The sequence below is a fragment of the Pipistrellus hanaki genome (assembly GCF_964339955.1).
Source record: "Pipistrellus hanaki genome assembly, chromosome: 14".
NCBI lineage: Eukaryota > Metazoa > Chordata > Mammalia > Chiroptera > Vespertilionidae > Pipistrellus > Pipistrellus hanaki.
This window is the reverse complement of record NC_140516.1, coordinates 17,823,255-17,847,306: the sequence shown is the minus strand read 5'-3', so window position 1 is coordinate 17,847,306 and position 24,052 is coordinate 17,823,255. Positions and strand designations below refer to the sequence as shown.

The 24,052-nt window shown below is 54.9% G+C and overlaps 1 protein-coding gene across 1 annotated transcript in view; it reads left to right on the top strand.

The window, feature by feature from the left end:
• Positions 1–3,453: 3,453 nt before the first annotated feature.
• HK1 (hexokinase 1) overlaps positions 3,454–24,052 on the top strand; it is a 62,020-nt gene continuing 41,421 nt past the window's right edge. Inside the window, exons 1-2 of the mRNA XM_084904245.1 lie at positions 3,454–3,647; positions 22,943–23,105. Of these exons, the coding sequence (XP_084760371.1) occupies positions 3,585–3,647; positions 22,943–23,105 (226 nt within the window). The 5' untranslated portion in view covers positions 3,454–3,584. The remainder of the gene's footprint in view (positions 3,648–22,942; positions 23,106–24,052) is intronic.

Genomic DNA, 24,052 nt, shown 5'->3' with positions numbered 1-24,052 from the left:
GTTGAGCATCGACCTGTGAACCAGGAGGTTATAGTTGATTCCCGGTCAGGGTACATGCCCAGGTTGCAGGCTCGATCCCCAGTGGAGGTATGCAAGAGACAGCCAATCAATGATTCTCTCTCATCATTAATGTTTCTATCTCTCCCTCTCCTTTCCTCTCTGAAATCAATAATCAATAAATAATAATACTAAAAAGACCAGGGGAGAGAAAGCACTGGCAGCCCCCCTGTCTGCCAACATTTTGTGTCAGGGTAGCTTGGCCACTAAGAGGGTCAGCTTCAGTGTAGCTCCGCTCAGAGATCCCAGTTGTAATGGGGCACGGTGGTGGTACGAGCAGGGGGCTGGGCTAAGGATATGCATGCTCTGATCACAGGGCTCATTCCATGTTGAGTGCCAGGCTCTTTGAGAGGTTTGGGAGCAGCGTGTTTACATAAGAATGTCCAAACCCATAGGACATTTTTATAAGAGTTTATTTGAGCCAAACTGATGACATATGCCAGGAGCAAGGTCTAAAATGCCCCTGGAGAAAGTGGTTCTGAGCTTTCTTTATGCATTTAAAATTAAGGAGGGGGCTGAAAAAAGCAAGGAAGGGGTTGGATTAAAGGATCGTTAAAATTATGTATCCTCTCCCTAGCCGGTTTGTCTCAGCATTGGCCTGTGGACTCAAAGATCCTGGGTTTGATTCCGGTCAAGGGCACATGCCCACGTTTTGGGCTCAATCCCCAGGAGGGGGTGTGTAGGAGGCAGCCAATCAATGATTCTCTCTCATCATTGATGTTTCTCTCCCTCTCCATTCCTCTCTGATACAATAAAAAATATTTTTAAAAAATCTTTAAAAAAATTATATGCTCTTTTGAGGGTTAATACTTCTTTGGAGGGATATTCCTTCTGGTATTTTAAAGGTTAGCCACATACACAAGAATAATGAATAGGGCTGGCTTAAAACATTTACTAAAGAAGGTATAGGCCTGGGGTGACTACCCATCATGAGCAGCCCTATTAGAAATTGATGATGCGACCACCCTGGGGGGTTACTTCCCATAGAACCCCCTTTCTGTGCACAAGAGCAATTAACAAAGCACAGTTCTCAGTCCTCAAGGAGCAGCCAGCCTGAGTCTGGCAGAATCCTATGGGCTGCGCTCAGTGTTCTCACTCACCAATTTGGCTCTCTAGCCATGGAGGTAGTGTTTTTTTTTTAAAGATGATTTTTATTTTTTTATCTTGTTAATCCTCATGGGAGGATATTTCTTCCACTGGTTTTTAGAGAGCAAAAGGTTCTCCATTGAGCCTGTACTCTGCTTGCCATAGCAAGTAAATCTGCAATGTCTACTTTGCACATAAAATGTCTAACTGCTTGGCTGTTGGAGATTTGTACTTCAGAATATAATTGCACATCAGTTTTTATATTTGTGAATTCATCTGTGGGAGGAGTAAAGAAAATGCAAGAGAATTTAATGATGTGTGGTTTTCCTTTCATTCTATAAAGATTTGAAAATATATTTTTATATAGAGAGAGCAGAAAGGAGAGAGAGAGAGAGGTGAAAGAGACATACATATTAATTAGTTGCTTCCACCTGGGGATCAAACCTGCAATCCAGGTACATGCTCTAGATCAGAATCCAAAGAACCTTCAATGTGCAGGCCGGTGCGCTAACCACTTAGACGCAGTGGCCAGGGTGGTAGTGTGTTTGGCGGATGTCAGAAAACCTTTGCCTGATTTATAATGATACTGTCAAGGGGGTAAGTCTACCTTTCGTAGAACTTAAAGCTTAAATAATTTCAGGGAGCCTCTTTGGAAAATAATTCAAAATTACAAATGTAAAGTTCCCAGGAGCTCTCAGGGACTAAACTGGGGGAATTCAAGGGAGAAGCCTGAGGTTTAACCCTCAGCAGCTCCCCAGTCAATCTTATGGCAATACCTACTATTTCTTAAGCATATTTAAAAGGGTGTTTAAGTTGTGGTATTTCAGGACGACCAAGGGGAGGTGGGCATTATTATCTCCTGTTTATGGATGAGGATGCAGGCTCAGAGAGGTGACTCAGGGTGTCACGGTCACCTAATGTCATGGCGTGGCAGTGCTCCGGGCTGAGGGATCTGGCCTCAAGGGCCTCACCTGAGGCCCTCTTCAACGGTGACGGCAGGGGTCAGGCCCCTAAGCTTCCTGAGGAGGGCTGCCCTGGGTCTAAGCCATCTCCGGATTTCCACTTTACCTTTCCAAGGCTGGGGTAGAGGGAGGGGGTGCCGTCTAGTCACCTCTAGCCATCTTGGGGCACCACATGGTGCAGCCGTGGTCCCAGGGCTGTGGCCTAATATTTAGGCGGAGAGCTACGTACGTACAACCGGGAGGGCTGCAAATCCCAGGGGTGAGCACCGGTCTGAAACAGGTCTGATCCTGGATCTGCAACTTCCCGCTTGTATAAAGTCCCACACGATTCATGGCCTCCCTGAGCCTCACATTTCTAATCTGTTGAATCAGGGCAATATTGGAGCTTCTTACGCAGCAAAGATCCTCATGGTGTCAGCACACGGAAAGAATAAGTCTAAGCCTCGGAAGATGGCTATCAGTCCTAGCAGCGGCATAAATACGCCTGATTCCGCATCTCCCCTCCCCCTTTGAAGCTGGCTAACTTCCTCTGGGGAAGTAAAAAAGGTGGCAGCTCGGAGGGGAGCCTAAACTCTCCGCCCCAACCGCCTGGGAGCCTGAGAGGAAGTGGAGGCCTGGAGGATGGGGTCAGCCTGGGACCTGCGGCCCAAGCCCCGCCCCGCAGGCGCGTACCCTCGGGGACAGAACCGGTGATTCTGCGGGGAGCGTGCGGCCAGCCGTCCTAAAGTTAGCAACACACGCCCCGCAGCCGGAGCTCAGGCCGGGCTAGCCGGAGGCGCCGAGGCTCGGGCGGGCGGGGTGGTGCCCGCGTGACGCACTGGGCGTGGGCACGGGGTGGGAGTTGGGGGGCGGGGGGAGCCCCGCGCTGGGCCCCTGGGGCCACCGGGCCGCCTGGCGCGGGGATCGCGTGCGAGGATGGCCCTGCGCGCTCTCTGCGCCTCCTTCTGCCCGCCCCTCCCGGCGTCTCCCCGGGGGAGCCCCAATGTCCAGGAAGGGGACCGCCCCGCCTCGCTGCAAGCCCTCTCCCGCCGCTCGTTCCGCAGAGCCGGGGATGCCTCCCCCACGCCCCGCCCCGGTGCCGCCGCGCGTGGCGGGGAGCGCGGGGAAGGGCCTCCCGCTCCCGACGTGGGGGACGTGCGGAGAGATGCCGCCCGGGGCGGGCGGGGGGGGGGGGTGAGGATGTCGGGGCGCCGCCCGCCGCCTTTCCGGCGCAGGAGGGAGTGGCCGCCGCGCCCTCCCCGCGCCCCCGCCCGGGACCGGGCGCCGCCGCTAGGGGCGCTGCTGGGGCGCGCGGCAGCCAATGGGCGCCGAGGAGGCGGGGCCGCGGGCGGACGGGAGCGCGCGAGCCGCGGCCGCGCCCGGGCCGGGGGGGCGGAGCCGGGGCGCGGGAGGAGGAGGAGCCGCGGAGCAGCAGCCGGAGGACCACTGCTCCCCAGGCTGCGGAGGACGGACTGCCCGCGCCCCCGACCGCCCGCCAGCATGATCGCCGCGCAGCTCCTGGCCTATTACTTCACCGAGCTCAAGGATGACCAGGTCAAAAAGGTGCGTCCGCCCGCCCGCCCCCCGCGCCCCCCGCCCCGGCCGCCGCCGTGCGTCCCGGCATCCGCTTTCCGCCGCAGCTCCATCCTCCCGCCTGCCCTCCCCGCGCCCGCGCCGGCGGGGCTGCGGGCGGCGGGGAGATGCTTGGTCCCTTGATTCCCGCAGGGATTGCGCGCGCGCCTGTGTGTGTGTGTGTGTGTGTGTGTGTGTGTGTGTGTGTGTGTTGGGTGGTGGCGGGGTTTGCAGGGGCAGACCCTGTGGCCGGGCAGCTTGCTGCAGTGTCCTTGAAACGGATTGTGGATGTCAGATGGGGCCGCGGGCTGTGCGCGGGGAGGTGGCCTGTTTTGCAAGGGACTGAGCGCCGTGGGCGGAGGAGGGATCACGGAGATGCCGGGGTGGTGAGCACACTCTGCAGGCCCCGTGCTGGCTGCCTGGAGGCCAGACATCCCATATTTCGGGTTCCCGGCGGAGGGAGGGGGCGGAGGGCAGCATCGGGTGCTCCCAGGAGCTGTCACCCCGGCTCTCCCCCAGCTGTGGCCTTGGCTGCTGCTTCATCTGAGGACGGAGGGACCCGCCTGGCTTCCCGGAACGCGGAGGAAGCCACCGGAAACTTTGCTCATAAATAGGCCCCGGGACTGGATTGGCATGTCTGAATGGAATTTTTTTTTTTTTAATTCCTCTACGTGACTGCTCTCTTAAAGCTGTAATTTCCAACCGGCCCAGGGAGCACACATAAGAGGCTGGGCTTTTGAGTTGGATGGACGCTTTGACAAGCGTGCCTGACGTGTGTGCACTTGCACATGGTTGCAACTCCCAGGTGTAGCTGCCTTTGACATAAATACTGTCTGCTGGCAGGTCTCAACCATGCCTCTTCCTAGGGTGGGAAGCTTCTTAGGCTGCTCCCTTCTGCGGGCTCTGCCACCACGCTCTTCAGAAAGAGCCTAGGCCGTGGGGAAAGGCCCGTTTTATTAGTGCAGGGCCTGGCGCAGCCTCCCGACCCACCCACGCCCTGAGCGGGTGACATTATGGCCAGGAAAAGCTGGGATGGATTAGCAAAGTCAGCCTCATGTGAAGAGTTCTAACAAGGGGCAGCGTGCTTACCCACAGGTGAGCGGCATGAGCAGCAGGCCTGGATTTTCTGCTCTACAAGCCACAGGATGTTGGGTTTCTTTCTATCCACCCGAGACAACCCCTTCCTCTGGCACAATAGGAAACAGGCCTGAGGAGGGTGACCTCGTCAAGGTCACGGCGAGTTAGAGGCGGAGCCGGGGTGTGACCCAGGCCTCTGCCTCTCTTCACGGGAACGTGGCCAGCCCCTTCTTAGGAATTAGGAATTAGCTGAAGGGGAGGTGCCGAGCCACAGGTCTTGGGGATGCTGCTTGGGTCCTAGGGTCCGTGCTGAGTGGGGGTCAGCGTGGGGCAGTCAGGACACAATCTGGGGACTCTGCCTCCATCCCTCGTGGCTCTGACGGTGACTCTGAAGTGACACTCGATTCCACAGGGGGAATTTAAAGCCTGGGAGAGTTCACTGCTCCCTCCCTGCACGTGGTACCCTCTGTAGCTCAAGACAGCAGGCAGACCAGCCCAGGTGGGGACTGAGGACCTTGTAAGCCAACAGCGTCCACGCCCACCACCACCAGTGGTGGCCTCCAGGGCTGAGGTGGGTTGAGTTAGGACTGCACTCAGGGGGACCTGTTTTATCAGGCACACAGCATCGAGTGTGGCCCTGCTTACCCCCCAGACTCCGGTAGACATCCGAGTATGAGACTTCCGAATCAGCCGGTCCTCAAATCCCCCCTTCTCTGAGGCTGGGATTCGGACATCCCCCTCCCTGCCCTCCTCTGGCCCCAGAACCCTGCTGGAGGACGGTCTTGAGGTCAAGGGGAGCCTTCAGAACAAATGGCCTCTTGCACCATGGTTTCGTATGCCGCTTCCTAGGGTGGAAGCGTAGATTCCTGCCAGGGGATCGGTCATCGTGGGCTGAGTGGCAGGGCCGTCGAGGGTGTGGTCCCGGGAAGCTACCTCCTGAGCACACTTGTTCTGATGGCCTCGTCCGCTCATTAGAGGCCAGCCCTTCCCACCCGCGCCGGCTGCAGGAGAAGCTGGGAGAGGGCGAAGGACCCCACGCCTCACCCTGGGCTTTACCTACCACAGGACGGGGACTCAACAGTTGTGGGCAGCCATGATGATTCAGCCCTTCTGCTCCAGGTGGCCATCCAGGCTCCACAGAGAGCACTGGCACCAGCTGGGAACCCTTTTCCATCTTCTCGCCCTCTGGCCGAGTGTGGGTGGAGCGGGGGTGGGGGGGGGAGTGGGTGGGGTGGGGTGAGGTGGTGATGCCAGCGAAGGTTTTCTGGGATTGTTCCGGACACAGACGGGATCACGGTGAAAAGGGCATATGTCTCTCCCTCGGAGACATGTCACTAATTCCACTTCATAAATATGTCCCGGCTTGGAGCAGGCTGAATGTCTGGCTTCCTGGCACGGAGCCCCGTTTCCCAGACTGTGTCTGAACATTATTGATTAATAGAGCCCTGTGCAAAGAGTCCTGGCATTAGGCAGAACTAAGCAAAAAACCCAATTTCCTTTCACTCTTCTAGTGCCTTTAGGAGGCACCTGTGTGCTTGTGAAAGATCCCATTCATCAGAACCCCAGACATCTGCTCGTCTGCAGCCAGAGACTGGGTCCTTTGACCTCCGAGTAACCTTTAACATGCCTCTCAGCTCCCCGGCTTCTCCCGCGCGGGGTAGCCATTAGGAACCTGCGGGAGGGTGAAGTATCGCAGAGTCCTCTGTTGGCTTGGGAAGGAAGAGTAGCCGGTAAAGTCAGGAACTTGGCCTTTAAAGAAATAGGACTTTCGCCGAAACTGGTTTGGCTTAGTGGATAGAGCGTCGATCTGCGGACTGAATGGTCCCAGGTTTTGATTCTGGTCAGGGGCATGTACCTTGGTTGCAGGCACATCCCCAGAAGGGGGTGTGCAAGAGGTAGCTCATCGATGATTCTCTCTCATCGATGTTTCTAACTCTCCATCTATCTTCCTCTCTGTAAAAAAATCAATAAAAAAAAAGAAAAAAAAAAAGAAATAGGGCTTTCTTTTTTCTCTGGGTTGTCAGAATGGTGAGCAATGGCCAGTGGATTTTCTCTGGGAGGGATCCCCCTGACCCTAAGTAATGCCCATTTGCCAGCGCGATTCGTCCCAAAGGCCAGAGCGCAGGAGTCTCCAGAGTGCTTGGCCAAGCAAGGTAGGGGAGAGTGTGCTTAGCAGTTAAAGGGCTATTTCCTCAGAAGCCCATGTGTCCCAGCTGCAAAAGCAAGCAGTAAAAAAATGCCCCGTGCCCTCGCCGGCTTGGCTCAGTGGATAGAGCATCGGCCTGGGGACTGAAGGGTCCCAGGTTTGATTCCGGTCAAGGGCATATTCCTTGGTTGCGGGGACATCCCCAGTGGGGGGGTGTGCAGGAGGCAGCTGATTGATGCTTCTCTCTCATTGATGTTTCTCTCTATCCTTCCCCCTTCCTCTCTGTAAAAAAAAAAAAAAAAAAAAAAAAAAAAATCAATAAAAATACATTTAAAAAAATGTCCCGGATTGTTCAGGAGTGAGAGGGATGAGTGTTAGAAAATGATGAAAAACGTCTCATGCACCTTCTGGTTTGGCGTTATACAAATTCCCGGGAAGGACCGCTCACTCCTCGGTGAACGTTCACTGCACGGTCCCCATCCTCTGTACCTTGGGTGTGCCCAGGAGTTCTTCTCCAAGAGAAGAAGCCCTGATACTTCATTCGGTTTGGCAGTCTGGGCCTGCCGTGAGGGAATAAACTTGGAAAGTGGGTAGAGAGGAGGGACTTCACATCTGGCCAAGCTGTGCTGTCCTCCCACTCCCCTGCTGTTCGCTGGCGAAGGCCTGGGCAGCTTTCTCCTAAAAGGACTGGTTTGGCACGACTAGTCCCGACTCCCGGTGTGTCTGCCTGCCGTCAGGGATTCCTGCCTGACGGAATGTGCCCCTGGAGTGGGCTCTGCATGCCTGAGGAGGCCCCGGAGAGGCTGGCTGAGGAGGCAGCCATGCACCTCTGCGTCCAGGGAGCAGTCGTGGGAGCTGCTGACACCTGCTCATTGGTTTGAGGACCTTTACAATTAATCTGATCGTGGGAATTCAGTGGTTTCTTCAGAAAATGTGTAAGTCCTTTATCATGTGCCGAGAACTGTGCTAGGCTGGGGACAACTATGAACCTGGTCGAAATGGTCGCTGTTCTCATGGAGTATCAACAATTATTTGCTGCCCTAACTGGTTTGGCTCAATGGAGCGTTGGCCTGCAAACTTAAGGGTCCCAGGTTCGATTCCTGTCAAGGGCACGTTCCTGGGTTGCGGGCACATCCCCAGTAGGGGGAGTGCAGGAGGCAGCTGATCGGTTTCTTTCTCATCGATGTTTCTAACTATCCCTCTCGAATGCCAGGGGAGCAGATAGGAGGCAGTGGCCAGATCTTGGGTGGGAAATCACGACCAGCTTGGGAATTGCTTAAGCCAGGCTGTAGGTGTACAAAAGAAAATATTACACTTAGACACTTTGTAAAGGAGCGTCAAATGGTTAGTTACCAAATTGTAGTTTTTCTTTCTCTCTTTTTAATGGTTTGAGCATCCTGAAACACTCCACGGTGTCTTATCAGATACCACTTAGGTGTGCGTGTGTGCGTGCGTGCGTGCGTGCGTGCCTATATGTCAGGGCCTGAGGCATTGACCCGGTGTATGGCAGGGCAGCCCCCTCCCCCTCCCAGCTCCTCAGGGCACCCTGCTAGCTCCCTGGTGTGCAGCAAGCAGAAGGCAGAGATTTTATCCCCCATTTACAAACGGGGACTGGAGTTCCAGAGGAGATATGACTTTCTCAAGGCCTTAAGAGAATCCGGGATGGGATTCAGAGGGCTGTTCTTGCTCCCTCTGCTTCCTTCCTCCAGAAAAACACACCTTTGCTGATTTTAATGACTTCCTTTGGAATGTGTATTAATGTGTGTGAGTTAATTTTATTTTATGGAACAGTTGAGGTGCGTAAAAAAATACTGAAGTTGGTGTAACAGACACCCTCCCCCCCGTGTATCTGCTCCTCATTTGAGAAATAAAACACAACTACTGTGTCACAGACACAACCGAAGCCTCTTCTGTCCCCATCGTCCGTCCCATTCATCTCTCCGTCCAGAAGCGACCTCGCTCCTGAATTGGGTGTTTACCATTTCCACGCACGATGTTATACTTATATCCCATACCATGTATCTATACGCAGCGTGTGGTGTTACTTTATGTGATTTTAACCTCTTGCACATGGTGCTGTGCTGTATGGATTCTCCTGCAGCTTGCTTTTGTTAGCTCAACAGTCTATATGTGGGATGATCTAAGCTGCTGTGTGCTCTTACGTTGTATGACCATGCCGCAATTCGTGTTTCTGTTCTTCCGATGGGCTTTGGGGCTTTTAAATTTTCGAGTTACAGTGTCACGGGCATCTCCAGGACACGTGCAAGTGTTTGTAGGCTCTAGGCCATTGGTCGGCAAACTCATGAGTCAACAGAGCCAAATATCAACAGTACAACCATTGACATTTCTTTTGAGAGCCAAATTTTTTAAACTTCTTCTAACGCCACGTCTTCAAAATAGACTTGCCCAGGCCGTGGTATTTTGTGGAAGAGCCACACTCAAGGGGCCAGAGAGCTACCTGTGGCTCGTGAGCCGCAGTTTGCCGGCCACAGCTCTAGGCTGAATCTCAGGTTGGAATTGGAGGAGTGTGTGCATTTTCTCATTTTCAAGGTTTTGCCAAGTTGCCATCCTCCACGGTCACACTGCCCTCAGGACTTGGTAGGGTTCCTATTGCTCCACACCGGCACACCTTTAAAGGTGCTTGATCAGTTTAAAGACGCTGCTTCTTGTCAGTTATCACCATTCACAAGGTAGCACTCAAGCTCGGTTTAAAATTAGCCCTTTCTTAGTTCCTCTTATCAAGAAGCGGAGCCCTCCCTGCGAAGTCTTGCTGAATGAAGTTGACAGTGCTCATTGTGAGCGGTGCCAGTCCCTCTGACGGAACGGTTTGCTGCTGAAATGTTTGCACTCAACCGAGGAGGGGGCAGGGTTGATGCCAGAAAGGCTTAGGAGGACTCCCTGCGGCCCCTTGTGATCTGGCATGAATCGGTTAAACTTTTCTGGGAATTAACACACGCATGTGGGCCTTTGGCCACACACCCTCTCTCTCTCTCTTCCTGGGCGGGTCCGAGGCGGGCAGGGCCGGCTGGCTTATCGGTCCGCACGCGTGCCGGGCTCTGGTAGAGAAAGCTCAGGCCGGCAGCCTCTCCCCCGCGGGCGGCCTTCCGTAAAAGGAGAGGGTGGCTGTGCCCCTGCGGCTGGGGAGACCCAAGTGTGGAGCCTGTGGCCCAGCCCTTTGCAAACAGAAGCCCGGGGAGAGGCCCGCCTCTGCAGGAGGCAGAAAATGTCGGATCACGTTCCTCCGATGGCAGGCTCGATTACCGGCTCGCAGAGCAGACGCCGAGAGCTGGAGGGCCCCTCGGAGGGATGGGCGCACCGAATGCCCCTGGGGTCTGTTGTTTCCCTGTCATGGGCCTTATTTCATCATTAATATTGTATAATAACACGAATTGAAACCAGCCTAATGCCTGTCACCTGTACTGCCAGGCTGATGCTAACCTGGGAGGTGGGCGCTGTTACGGGCTGCATTTTTGGTTGAGGGCTCAGATCCAACATAGGAAAGCCAGCCGGCATTGGAACCCAAGTCAGATGACAGTCCCTGCTTTTATTTTTTAACCGAGATAAAGTTCACGTACCATAAAAGTGGCCATTTTAAAATGTACAATTCAGGCTTCTAGTTCAATCTCAAGATTGTGCAACCACGACCACCGTCTATTTCCGGGACATTTTCATCACTCCCCCAAGGAAACCCCGTGTCCACTCAGCAGCCATTCCCCGTTCCGCCCACCATGCAGCCCCTGGCATCTACGGATGTACTTTTTCTTAAAAATGGATTTGCTTCTTCTGGACATTTCGCATAAATGGAATCATACAATACGTGGCCTTTGTACCTGGCTCCTTTCACTACGCACGTTTTTTTTCAAGGTTCATCTATGCTGCAGCAAGTATCATGACATGTTCTTTTTTATCGCTGAATAGTATTTAGTTGTATCAGTATACCATGTTTTGTTCATGTGTTTGTCAGTTGGTGGACCTTGCTTCTACTTTGGGGCTGTGAACACATATTTGTGGACACGTAGTTTTTTGTTTTGTTTTTTCTGCGTGGGTATATGCTTTCATTTTTCTTGGGTGTATGCACAGCCATGGGAGGAAGCCTCTCCATGTAGAAAGGGGGAAGTGGAGTCCCCCACGTGGTGACGGGACTTGTCAGCCTGACCACACAAGTGGTCCTGACAGGAACACCACCAGGCCCCCTGGCTCAGAAGCCCACTCTGTCATTTTGCTGGCTGGGGAAATAAGAAGAGAAAGCTGGGGGAGAGGCAGACCCTCCAGACGGCCATCTTCCCCTACATCCGCACCCTGGCTGGTGGCTGCCAACCCCCACGCCCCACCCCTCCACCGCTCAGCTCCTCTGTGTTGACCAGCTCCTTCTGCTTGGGAAGGAAATTGGCCCAATAAAGTCACTTACAGTGAAATAAATGTTAGGGATTTTTCCTGGTTTTCCAATTTTTCCCTTTCCCTTTCCATTTGTCCTCCACTCGCCTTCCTTGTTTGCATTTGAAAGAGGACCTCGGGGAGGGCACTGCCTCGCCTGCAAGAAGACCCCTCTGCTCTCTGTCTGCCACTCCCAGCATTCCCTCCCGGCTCCGCCTGGCTGTGCAGAGTGACACCTGTAGGGGATATGCTTGCGGCCTTTATTTAGTCTGGTTTATTTCTCTGATGTCCCCTGGTGCCTTCCCTTCCCTGGTGGATGGGGTGAGTGGAGTAGGATAACCAGGCCACCCTTGTAATGAAGGCACCATCTCACCTTGGCAGAGTTCTCCATTTACAAAATATTCTCACACGCTTTGTTTAGTTGAGTCTTTACAGCAAGCTTAGATGAATGTATTTCTTCCTGCATCTTATTTTTTTTTAAGATTAAAAAAAAAATTGATTTTTAGAGACAGGGGCGGGGGAGAGAGAGAGAAACATTGATGTGAGAGCAGAGCATTGATTGGCTGCTTCCTGCACCTTCTACCAGGGATCGAGCCCACGACCTGGGCAGGTGCCCTGACCAGGAATTTCAACCTTTTGGTGCACAGGGCAATGCCCAACCAACTGAGCCACACCAGCCTGGGCTCTTCCTGCACCTGACATGTGCGCAGGCAAGCTTCAGGAAGTGGTATTGACATGATCTTGATGAACAGAAGGCAATAGGGCTGGGGCGGGATGCCCGCCACTCTGACACTGGTGGGTAGGGTAGTGCTTGCCATGCATGCAGAGCTAGGACTGGTGAGGGCTTGAGACGCCCACGAGGTGCATTGTGGTGGTCTCCCCAGGCTGCCGTGGTGATGGTGCGACTGGAGTGAGAGAGCAGTGCTGTCCGGGACAGTAGCTACCAGCCACGTGTGGCTGCCCAACACGTGAAATGTGGCCAGTCTGGTTTGAGGTGTGCTGTTAAACACAAAATACACACAGGATTCTGAAGACTTGGTATGACAAAAAGATAAAGTAGCTCATTAATAATTTTTAAAATATTGATTACTCACGGGAATAATACTTTGGATATTGGATTAAATAAAACATTATTAAAGTTAACTTCACATGTTGTTGTTTTTTTTTGTTTTTTTAATGTGGGTACTAGAGGGTTTAAAATCACACACGTGGCTTTGCCTTATGTCCCCGGTGGACAGTGCTCTGCTGTGGCTCAGGAGGTTGGACAGAAGCACCGCCATTTAAAGCAGTGGGTTCCCGGGTCCTTGGGCCTCTGATTCCTCTCCTGTAAGACCTGGAGGCTGGAGTCCATCACCTCTACCGGGTCCCTCCCGCTGGAGCAGTGCTGTTCCGTGTGCCTCAGTTTACTTACCTGTCAGGTAGGGTAAATGAGTCCTGCCTTAGTATCTGCTCGTTTATCAAACTAGAGAAGGGAGGTAGAAACGCTTGGACAGGGTACAGAACTTTGCAAATGCTGATATTACCGTGTCGATCGGGAAGCATGGGAGGGGGCGGGGAGTGAAGCTTTGGGGTCACAGAGGGGAGGCAGCAGGGTCCCCAGGGGGGCAGGGATCCTGGGTACAGATCTGTCTCAGCCACCAGGGTTTCTGGAAAGCCTGCAATCGGAGGAATCCGGTGCCATGGGGCTCCTGTGCGCAGGTGAGGGCAAGAGGGCAGTTTTCCTTGTTGCTGTTTGCTGATGGGGAAACAGAGCTGGACAGACGGACGGGCTCCAGGTTAGAGAGGGAGACGGTGTGGCTGGAGAAAGCCGGGTCTGCTCCCACCCTATGGTGTGAGCCGTGAAAGGAAAGCTGCCAGCACTCAGATTCTCCTTCCCCTTTGTCTGGAGGTACCTGCGACACTGGGAGCCGGGAGCCTGCGAGCTGGCCCTGGGCCAAGCCATCCAGGCTCTGAACAGAGCCTGTTGTTCCTGCAGCGCCACATTCCAGGGCTGCCCTTTGAGGGGCCCGGCGCCTCCTGTGTTTGTAGCCAGGTCAGTGTGACAGCTCAGGTACTGTCCTGGGCAGTAGCTCCGTCTCTCTCCCCAGCCAGGAAACACTCACTAGTGGCTGCCAAGGTCAAGGTCACCGAGAGGACCTTGGGCATGACCACGAGGCCTCCCCTGGCCCCCCTGGCAAGAGGAACCTGGGGTAAGGGAAGGAGCACTGAGTGTGGAGTCTTAAGCCGGAGCCGCCCTGGTTGCTGGGCGCTCAGGACCTTTCCCTTTGCGGCTGGCGGCCTCTGGCTCCGGCTGTGAATCTGGTCAGTCACTCCCGCCTGCGAGTGTGCAGAGTGGATGGGCAGGTCGAGGTGCCCAGCGTGGGCCCTTTAAGCTTGCTGTCTCGTCGTGGCTCCTGGAACCTCAGTGTCTGGAGGTTATTCCTCCTGGCTTTTTGAGAGTAAAAAAGGAGTGAGGTGCGAGCAGTCCCTGGTGCTTCATAGGGAAATGGAACTAACAGTTCAAAAGCGTAAACACAGTGAAAGAGAAGGCGCTGAGAGCCATGCCTGGACCTTGAAAAAGAGCCCCGCACCGATTCATTCAGCACGTGGGGGGGGGGACCCTCTTGTTTGGTGATGCTCCCACCCACTTTCCCAAACACATTTCCTCTGCCACTGCGAATCCTCATGGGCTCGAGATGCAGATGTTTGAGAGGAAGGGGGTGGGTTAGAGACCGCCTGGAACACTGTCCCTCAGGGAGAGGCCATGGGCCCCGCACCGGTCACCACGAGGCCAGAGGGAGGCCGGTGCTGGAGAAGGGCTGGCCGTTCAGAGAAGCGGAGCCTCCGCCTTATCTGAGCAGCAAACCTTCTGAGACTCCCGGGTGAGGCGTCACCAGGGCCTTCCCGCCAGCAGAACAGCCGCCCAGCCCAGCCGAGAAGCCACGCCGAGGGCTTTGGGGGGACACAAAGGGCTGGGAGGCATGGCCCCTGCTCCCTGCACTCAGGGTCTAGCTGGAGGCACAGACCATGTGTGTGCTGCTGCCGGGCCCGGAAAGACTCTCACTCTGCCACGTGTCTGCCAGGGCAGACTGATTCCTACACAGGGACCCCAACAGTGAGGGGACGGGGAGGAGGGGGTGCGGAAGAGGAGGTGGGGGCGAGAGGCTGGGGAGAAGGGGGTGGGAAGGAGGGGACGGGAAGGAAGGAGCAGGGGATGGAGAGAAGGGGATGGAGAAGAGGGGATGCAGAGGGGGGGATGGGGAGGAAGGGGCGGATCGAGGAGGGGGTGAGCTTGGAGATGGGCTTTGGGGGACAGAGGAGCGGGGTGAGGAGAGGGCTTGTACAGGCCCAGCAATCGGTGGACAGTGGACCTGCGAGGACCTCTGTGGGTAAAGAGCCACCGTGACGGAGGGCAGCAGTGAGCTGGGGGGTACCTGGCTCCTGTAGGGAGCCCATGAGAGCAAGGCATCTCTCCTTATGGCCAACTTCCTCCCTGCGGCCAGCTGCTAAGAGCAGCACAGAAACAGGGGTTCCTGTGCCACCGCCCACGGCTGTGAGGTGGGGCTGGGCAGCCCGGTAGCCACGGGCAGGCAGGGAAAGGGGTGGGACCAGGCCGGGCAGCACACGCCCCAGGAGAGGGTCTCACTGGGCAGGACCTTTGGACTCGCCATGGCTCTTGAACTTCCTGGGATTGTGTGAAAGGGGAAATGGTCAGAACAGATAACGTGTGGCTGGCGTGGGTGAAGGAGGCTTCCTAAGACACGCCTTGCAGTGGCGTGCTGCTCTGGAGCGGACGGAGCGGTGGCATTCGTGCCACCCGCATTCCCACACCTCTTTGCTCCTGAACGCTCTCGGCCGGGGTTCCCCCCGCGCTGAGCCTGCCAGGTGCAGAGGCGCCCAGGGCCGGGGACTGGGGAGCCCGCGTCCTCTCTGGTTCTCTTTTGACCAGGGAGTCACCTCGGCCAATCGGAGAACCCCTCTGACCCTGTTTTGTCCCTGGGGCGTCGCACTGAGGACCTCTGCCCTCCTTCCCCGGACAGGACAGTGTGAGGCCCCGCACGGGGAGGGGTGTGCGGAGTAGAGGGGCCTTTGCCAATCGAAGTCCCACCCGTCTACCAGGTGGATGGAGAGCCAGAGTCAGACCGGGTGTCTCCCTCGCCTCATCGAAGAGGCAGGGTCCTGGCGGCAGTTCCCAGAGGAAGGAGGGAGGCGGAGCTAAGGTTTCAAAAGAACAAAATGCTTATGGTTCCGCACAAAATGCTTATGGTTCCGCACAAAATGCTTATGGTTCCGCGTTTGTAAAAGGAAACCAAGGCGGCTCTGGATGTCTGAGTGCTTGGTTGGGTGGGAACACCAGCCTAAGTCATAGCGCTGCCCTCCCTGGGACGGCCGGGGAGGAACCCTGCCTTCACTTGTTTTGTTTTGTTTTTTTAATATATTTTATTGATTTTTTTACAGAGAGGAAGAGAGAGGGATACAGAGTTAGAAACATCGATGAGAGAGAGAGTCATCGATCAGCTGCCTCTTGCACACCCCCCACTGGGGATATGCCCGCAACCAAGGTACATGCCCTTGACCGGAATCGAACCCGGGACCTTTCAGTCCCCAAGCCGACACTCTATCCATTGAGCCAAACTGGTTTTGGCTCCGCCTTCACTTGTACTCCTGTATGTGTCGCTTGAATATCATTTAATAATACATGGGTGTTGCTATTCTTACGGTAACTTCCTGTTAGCTGTTTTAAAAAAATCAATAAAGCTTAGCAAACGTTTCAGAGGAGTTTTGCCAGAATCTTTGCTGTGGTTTCTGGGGCAGGGCACCTACCTTTAGTTTTCTCTGCTACAAAGTGGGCGTTTGGCGACCAGTGCTTTTTCCTAGGTGTCCAGGTGGGGGGAGCGGGGACACGGCTCACGTCTGTCAGAGAGGAGCGGCGGGCAGATGTCCTCCCTCCTGGTCATGCAGATGAGAGGGAGGGCGGGAAGTGATGCTTGATGCTTATTTTATTTTTTATTTTTATTATAAAAAAATATATATATATATATTTTTTTTATTGATTTTTTTACAGAGAGGGAGAGAGATAGAGAGCCAGAAATGTCAATGACAGAGAAACACTGACCAGACTCCTCTTGCACACTCCCTACTGGGGATGTGCCCGCAACCAGGGTACATGCCCTTGACCGGAATCGAACCTGGGACCCTTCAGTCCGCACACCGATGCTCTACCACTGAGCCAAACCAGTTTCGGTTGGTGCTTATTTTAAAAATTCTTCCAGAAGCTGTCTTGGGTGAAAGTATTATTATCCTCATTTTAAAAGTGAAGAAAGCCACCCTAACCGGTTTGGCTCGGTGGATAGAGCGTCGGTCTGCGGACTGGAGGGTCCCAGGTTCGATTCCAGTCAAAGGCATGCACCGTGGTTGCGGGCACATCCCCGGTAGGGGGTGTGCAGGAGGCAGCTGATCTATGTTTCTTTCTCATCGATGTTTCTAACTCTGTCTCCCTTCCTCTCTGTAAAAACATCAATAAAATATATTTTAAAATAAAAGTGAAGAAAGCCACACTCAGAGAGGTTATGTAACTTGTCCAGAGTCACAGGAGCTAATAAATGGAGATCTTGGGGTTGAACCCAGCCCTCTTGGTCCACAGCTCCATATTCTCCCCACCACATGAGAGAGAATGGGAGTGCTGAGGAGAAGCCCCAAATGAGGGGTTAGAAGACGGATGTAGACCCAGCTGCCAATTACAAACTGTGTGACTGTGAATCACACAGTTTTCTCTGCTGTAAAGTGCAGAGCTCTCTCCTTCCTGCTGTATTGGGTGGTTGTGCTGGGAGACAGGGGACTAACATCTTAAGCCCCTGCTTCATCCCCAGCACCTGGCACCTCTGAGCTTACCTCAGCTCTGACACGCACACGGGCTAATGTGTGAGCAGTCCTATGTAAAGGGAAAAAGCCCCCTGCAGGGTGAGCTATTAAAATACCGTGAGTCACCTGGGGCCTGTTTCTCCTGAGTCAGTCCGGGAAAGAGAAGTGAATCCGATGTTGAAATCGCTGCCCTGCCCTTAAGCAAGAGCCCTCAGCCCCTTCACTGCCAGCACCTCCTCCCCTCCCCCCCTTTCCTTTTTTGAAAGTTTTCTGAGAGCCTGCACCTAGCACCCTCAGGCCCACCTGTTGCTCTGCCTCATTCCTTTTGTTGCTCTTCCCCCGGGGATATTTTTCCATTGATTTTTAGATAGAGTGGAAGGGAGGGGGAGAGACAGAGAGGGAAACACTGATGTGAGAGACACATCGACTGGCTGCCTCCCGCACCTGCCCCAATGGGAGCTGGGATTGAGCCTGCAACTGAGGCACGTGCCCATGTCTAGAATCGAACCCGCGACCCTTCAGTCCGCAGGCTTACGCTCTATCCACTGAGCTAAACTGGCTAGGGCAGTGGTCTTCAAACTACGGCTGGAGAGCCACATGCGGCTCTTTGGCTCCTTGAGTTTTTAGCAAAGGCCAGCTTAGGAGTACTCTAATTAAGTTAATAACAATGTACCTAGCTATATAGTTTAAGTTTAAAAAATGTGGCTCTCAAAAGAAATGTCAATCGATATTTGGCTCTGTTTGCTAATGAGTTTGCCGACCATAGGGCTAGGGCGATCTCTGCCTCAGTCCTGATCCTCGCTGGAGAGGACGAAAGAGGGAGTGAAAACTTTCCATGCACCCCCCTGCCCAGAAGGTCAGAATGCCCGGGCCACCAGTGGTCACACCTCCTGCCGCCACTGGCTGTTCACTTGGGCATGCCCGGTCTTGAATTGAGATTTTGTGCGTGTTCTGTCGGGAGCAGGAGGGGCATGGGGTCGAGCACAGAACTGGGGGCGTTTAGCATGGTGCGTGGCCGCCGTGTGCTCACCAGCTGATGGCCCCGGGCCAGGCCCTCGAGGAGGCTACCTTCTCCCTTCGGACATCGCCCGAGCTGCCTCTGGGGCTGCAGAGCTCGGGCCTCTGGGTGTGCAGGAAGGACAGCCCGGGACAAGTGCTTGCTTAGTGTCGGGGCGAGTGTCCACCCCGTGCAGCCGACCGGGCTCTCGCCCTCAGGAGGAGGGTTTGTCCCTTCGGGTGAAAGGGGCTCTGGAGGCTGCCCCAGGGTCCCCGTCAGTCTCGGCAGAGAGTCTGCAGGACTCGGCTGGGCTTGTGGTATGAGGTCCTGGCATCTCCGTTTCCTTCCCAGCCTGACCAGCGTCCTGCGCGCTTGTGTGCCAGGGTGGGCACCCGGGGGCCTGGACGCCTGGGTCCCCATCCTGTGACAGATGTCCCCAGGACTGGGCTGGCTGCCTGAAGCCACCAGAAGGGGTGCTGTGCCCTCTGGCCACCAAAATGTTGGGGGGTGGGGGGGGAGGAAGCACAGAAGGGGTGGTTGGGCTCCGTGTCCGGCCAGAGCAGTGGAGGGCGATCCTGAGAGGAGAGGCGGGCTGTGGAGGTGGAGTGTGAGTGAGGAGGTGGGGAAGACCTGCAGGGGCACGGAGAGGGGGCAGAAGTAGAGAAGTTGGAAGGGCCACAGGCTTTGCCCAACATCCCAAGACCCAGACGTCGTCCTTTTCCAGGTCTGTCCCCTCTGCCGTCTCACCCCTCCTGGGCTTTGGCCCCGCCCTCTGTAAACAGAAATAGCAGTTCTGTTACAGGGTTTCCTGCAAGACAGCCTCACCCAGATCTGGAGGAGACGGGCAGGGTGGCCTCCCAGACACCCTTCTCTCCTACCTCCTTCCACCACCTCCCATCCCCAGTCCCAGCCCGGGTGGACAGCAGCCGCCCGGCCAGGGGCCGCCCCGCCAGCGGCAGCCACGGCTGGTCTGCGTGAGGGGAAGGGGCCCTGTGCGGTGAGGTGCACAGGGTGGTGGGTACTGGCCGGCCCCAGCCCCAGGGTCTCCACTGTGACCGGTGGAAAGGGCTCCTCTCGGCTTATCCTCATTCACGTGACACCCAGGCGGCCTCAGGGTCAGTGCCAGCTCTGCCCCAACTTGTGCCCTTGTGGCCTCATTTCCCGCATCTCCTTGGAGAGGGCTTGTACCACATGGTGGTCCATGAACCTGAACCGGAGGGGGCAGGTGCCTCTGTTCCCAGCCTGCTTTCTGATTGGAGCGTCTAGGCTGCTGGCGTTTGGCTCGGCTGTCCCACAGCGCCAGGATTCTCAGGTCAGGGTTCCTGTGCCAGGCTGCACCTAGAGCCAGGAGTCAGGATGGACAAATGGAGAGCCCTGCCTTTTCTAGAAGCTTCTCTCTCTCCAGCTGGAAAACCGCAGCAGCTTTACTTGGGCCTGCCCTCCACGGCGTAGGAGACGGGCCTTCCCTTGGGGATGGCATGATGGTTAAAGCAGCACTAGGCGTGCAGGCAGGAGGCCTGAGTTCCGGCCGCGTGCTTTGAACTTGTCACTTAGCTTCTTGGAACCTCAGTTTCTGCAACGGTGAAGTGGGTCTCATGTCCAGAGAGATGTGGGAAAGAAAGGAGGCCAAAGAGAGGGTACAAGTCTCGCCGACAGGGTCGTTCTGAACGTTGAATGGCACACCAGAGGTGACATCACCTGTAAACCACCATATAATGATAGAGTTCTATTCCAACATCCGATATTGATTGAATTCCTATTTTGTGCGAGGCAGTGGGTGAGCTCCAAAGGTCTGTGTGAGGTTTCCTTTCCCTGGGGGAATCACAGGGTATCCGACGAGATGGACAAGTCAGTGTATGGATCATCATATTGTGGGGTGAGGGGAGCGGCGGCTGAAGCCTGCCCACCATGCTAGAGTGGCCACGTGACTGTCCGTGCATGGACCTGCCCCTGCCCGCCCGTCCTCTGCCCCACACACAGCTCGATCTGTTCGTAGCACAGTCATTGGGGTTAATCTAAAGTTGTGTATGTGGCTTATGCAGCAGCCCTGCACGATTTACTCTTTCCCGTTGCCCCACTTACGCTGTGTGCTCGGTCCACATGGAATTTATTTCTGTTGGTTGCACACACCACCCTCCCTCGCCGTCGGCCTTCCCACACGCTCTGGCTGTGCCTGGATGCACCTGCCATCATCCTTCCCGGAGCCTTCTCTGGCTCGCACTCAGCAGACCCCCATGCGCTCCTGTGGCTGCCATGTGGCAAGGACTGCTGATCCGGTGCTGCTGACCTGGGGGCAGAACAGAGCACGTCTCTTCGTAGGGCTGCGGTCCTGGTCATTTCTAGCTCAGCTCTCGGTGGTTTCTGATTGCCCTTCTTTGCAGTGCTTTGCCACGAAGGGGAAAGGAGAGGTGGGGTGTGGTAGAAGGAGTTGGGTGTGGGGGCAGGATTGTCTCTGGCCACGGAAGACCCCGGAGGACTTTGGCCAATGCCTGGATTGTCAGTGAGGCAGGCGCAGGCAGGGCCCGGGAGAGCACAGGCGTAGAGACCAGAGCAGGAAGGCTGCCTGGGAGTAAAATATGCAGAGGTGACCTAGGACTGGAGACGCTGAGTCCTTGGATCAGGACGTTTCCAGTCACCCTGAAAAGTGAGCGTGAGATGCCAAGCAAATCAGATCAAGGTCTTTTCAGCCTCCCTGGGTCATAAATCCTCTCTGTGCACCAGGAGCCTTCTGTGTGCAAGGCTGCCTGCCCAGGCCTGGGCTGTCGAGGTGACCGGAGCAGACTCTGTCCAGGTGATCCATGCAGAGAGCTGTGACCCAGGCTAGAGCCTGGGCAGACGTCAGTGCTGAGGGAGGGGTTACCTCTAACCTGAGGGACGCAGGAGGGGACATTTGATCTGAATGTGGAAGGGCAGGTGATAATTGGGAAGAGAAGGAAGGGCATTTGAGTAGGAAAGCCCAGCACCCACCGGGAATGGCAGAGGTAGTGGGGCTGGAGTTCAGAGCACGGAGCCACACCCACAGAGCACAGGTGCCTCGGACACGGGGAGGCATTGCAAGGCTGTGAGCAGGGGAGGGCACTGACCAGGGTTGCAGTTTAAGAAGGTGAAGGTGGCAGGGTATAAGAGGATTCATTGGAAGGTTGAGGGATTGAAAATGGAAAACTATTACAGTGAATGAACGGGTAATCAGAAATCAGTAACCCATGCAGGAGTGGCAAAAAAATGAATATCTTGAAATGACTTCTGGTGAACTCCACGCGGACAGGCACCATGAGGATGGGTGTCTAGCCCAGAGCCAGCCACACAGCATGTGCCCAGCAAATGCTTTTTGAGAGAATAAATAGGAAGAAACTATGAAGAAAGAACCACCAGTGATAATCCAGGGAGCCTGAGGTCAGGAGCCTGGGAACCTTGAGGAACTTGGGGAACCAGGAGGACGAGCAGGTGGGGTCAGTACGGATATTGAATGACTTGGAAGCTTGGTCACAGTGTGGAGGGTCCCGGTACACAGGCATGGGAGCCGGGGTGGGGGCTGTTTCTATATCTGCTGGGGTTGTATTTTCTGGGGTTGGTGGGGTTAAGATCTCTGCTCTGGGCCTGCTGCCCCAGGTTCTGAAGGATTCCGGCCCTTGGGCCCTGTTTCCACCGACTTAGAAATCACACCCATGGAAACCATCAGCACCACTGTCTTATCTACACTAATAAAAGGATAATATGCTAATGAGACTGGGAGACCTTCCAGGAGACTTCCTGATGTTCTTCTGGACAAAGCCATGGTGGCGGGGCTGAGGTAGAGGCAGTTAGAGGCCAAGAGGGGAGGGTAGTTGTGGGTGATCATGCTGGTTTGGGGGGGCATTGGGGGTGATCAGGCCTGTGGGGGGGCAATTGGGGGTGAGCAGACCAGCAGGAGGGCCAGTTGGGCGTGAGCAGGACAGCGGGGGGGGGGCAGTTGGGGGTGAGCACACTGGCACGAGGGGCAATTGGGGGCGAGCAGGCTGGCAGACAGAGTGGTTAGGGGCAATCAGCCAGGCAGTCAGGTGAGCGGTTAGGAGCCAGCAGTCCCAGGTCACAAGAGGGATGTCCAACTGCCGGTTTAGGCCCAACCCCCTGTAAACCGGCAGTAGGACATCCTTCAAGGGGTCCCAGATTGGAGAGGGTGCAGGCTGGGCTGAGGGACACCCTTCCCCCTTCTCCCCCCCCCCCCCATGAATTTTGTGCACCAGGCCTCTAGTGTTAGTAATAATTTGTGATATTTGTCAAACACCTTCTGTATTTTAGTGCTTTTCCATATCATTGGATCTTACAACATTCTGTGAGTATTAGGTCCTATTTAATGTCTTACTTTTCCAGTGGAGGAACCTGAAATTCACACACCTGCTAAGTGATGGGGCTGGGATTTGAATCCAGGTTTCTGGCCCTGGAGCTCTCACTCCTAACCTCTGTACACTGCCATTCACATGAGGATGGGCCAGCCACTGGTCAGAGAGGGAAGGGGTTGTGTGGAGGCCTAATGTGTCTCTGATATGTCTTTTTTTTAGGGGGGGGGGGTGGTCAAATGGCAGCTTCCATGTAATATTTGAGGCTTGAAAGGGACCTTGGAGATAATTTGGTTCATTTTACAGGAGAGGAACTAGGGCTCAGGGCATTTGCAAACATGCTGCGAGTGATCTGGTTGATGGCATTTGATGACTTCCCATCTTGTGATGTACCAGCCTGGCTGGTCAGGTGCCCGTGGGCGCTGGCTTATCTTGGACAGGTGGGCACCTCACGTGCCCTGTCCTCCCTCCGTCAAACCTGAACTGAAATGACCTTCCTTGGCCTCACTCTCCTTCCTTCTCCTCCTTCCCCCAGATTGACAAGTATCTCTATGCCATGCGGCTCTCCGACGAAACGCTGATAGATATCATGACTCGTTTCAAGAAGGAGATGAGGCATGGTCTTTCCCGGGATTTTAATCCGACAGCCACAGTCAAGATGTTGCCAACGTTTGTAAGATCCATTCCTGACGGTTCAGGTGAGTCTCTCAGCCAGAGATTGGCCCCAAGGGCTGAATGCTCTGTGAAACATATTCCAACTTTCATTTATTTGTTCGTTTATTCACTCACTCATTCATTCATTTACCCTTTCATCCATCTGTCTGTTCATCCATCCATCCATCCATCCATCCATCATAGGTCTACGGAGCATCTACAAGGCTGACCTGCCCTCATTGGCCTGTCTACTGTGTTTCCCCGAAAATAAGACATCCTCCGAAAATAAGACCTAGTGCATAGAAAAATAAGACATCGGCTGAAAATAAGACCTAGCGCATCTTTGGGAGCAAAAATTAATATAAGACACTGTCTTATTTTCGGGGAAACAGGGTAGTAGCTTGTGATCAGAAAGGGTGGTATTTGTGGGTCTTACAGATGCTGTGTAAGATCTTAGACATGCTTGTCACCAGCACAGGAAAGGCTCCAGAAGAAAAGAAGAGTTCATTTTAGGGGAATCTCTCCATCAGGGCATCAAGGCCTCCCTTCAAACAAGGAGCAATCCTAGTGACTGGTGGGCCTCCCACTCTGAGGGGAGATTCGAGTCTCCATCTGAATAAATGGTATAGATGCTAAATCAAGGTAGCCCCAAGGCAGGCAAAGGCCAGGGGTGATAGAATGGAAGAAAGAAATGATCCTGTTAGTGTGTCTGTATGGTGCATGGCCCACAGTGGGGAAGGAGGTGGGGGTAAGGGGGGGACTCAGCCCCTGCACTCGGCAGGGTGGCGGCCGAGCGGGCACAGCCTGGCCTGCTCCCAGAGGCTGTTCTGCCCAGCAGGCCCGCAGTTTGTAGTTTGCAGGGGCGGGTGCTGTGCCTGCCCAGTCTGGGCGGGAATCCCGCTCTGAGCTGTGTCCTGTGCTCGAGGCTGGGACTCAGCTGTGTGTGAGAGAAGGAAGAAGGAAGTCAGGTTTCTCCTGGGGTTTGGAGTAC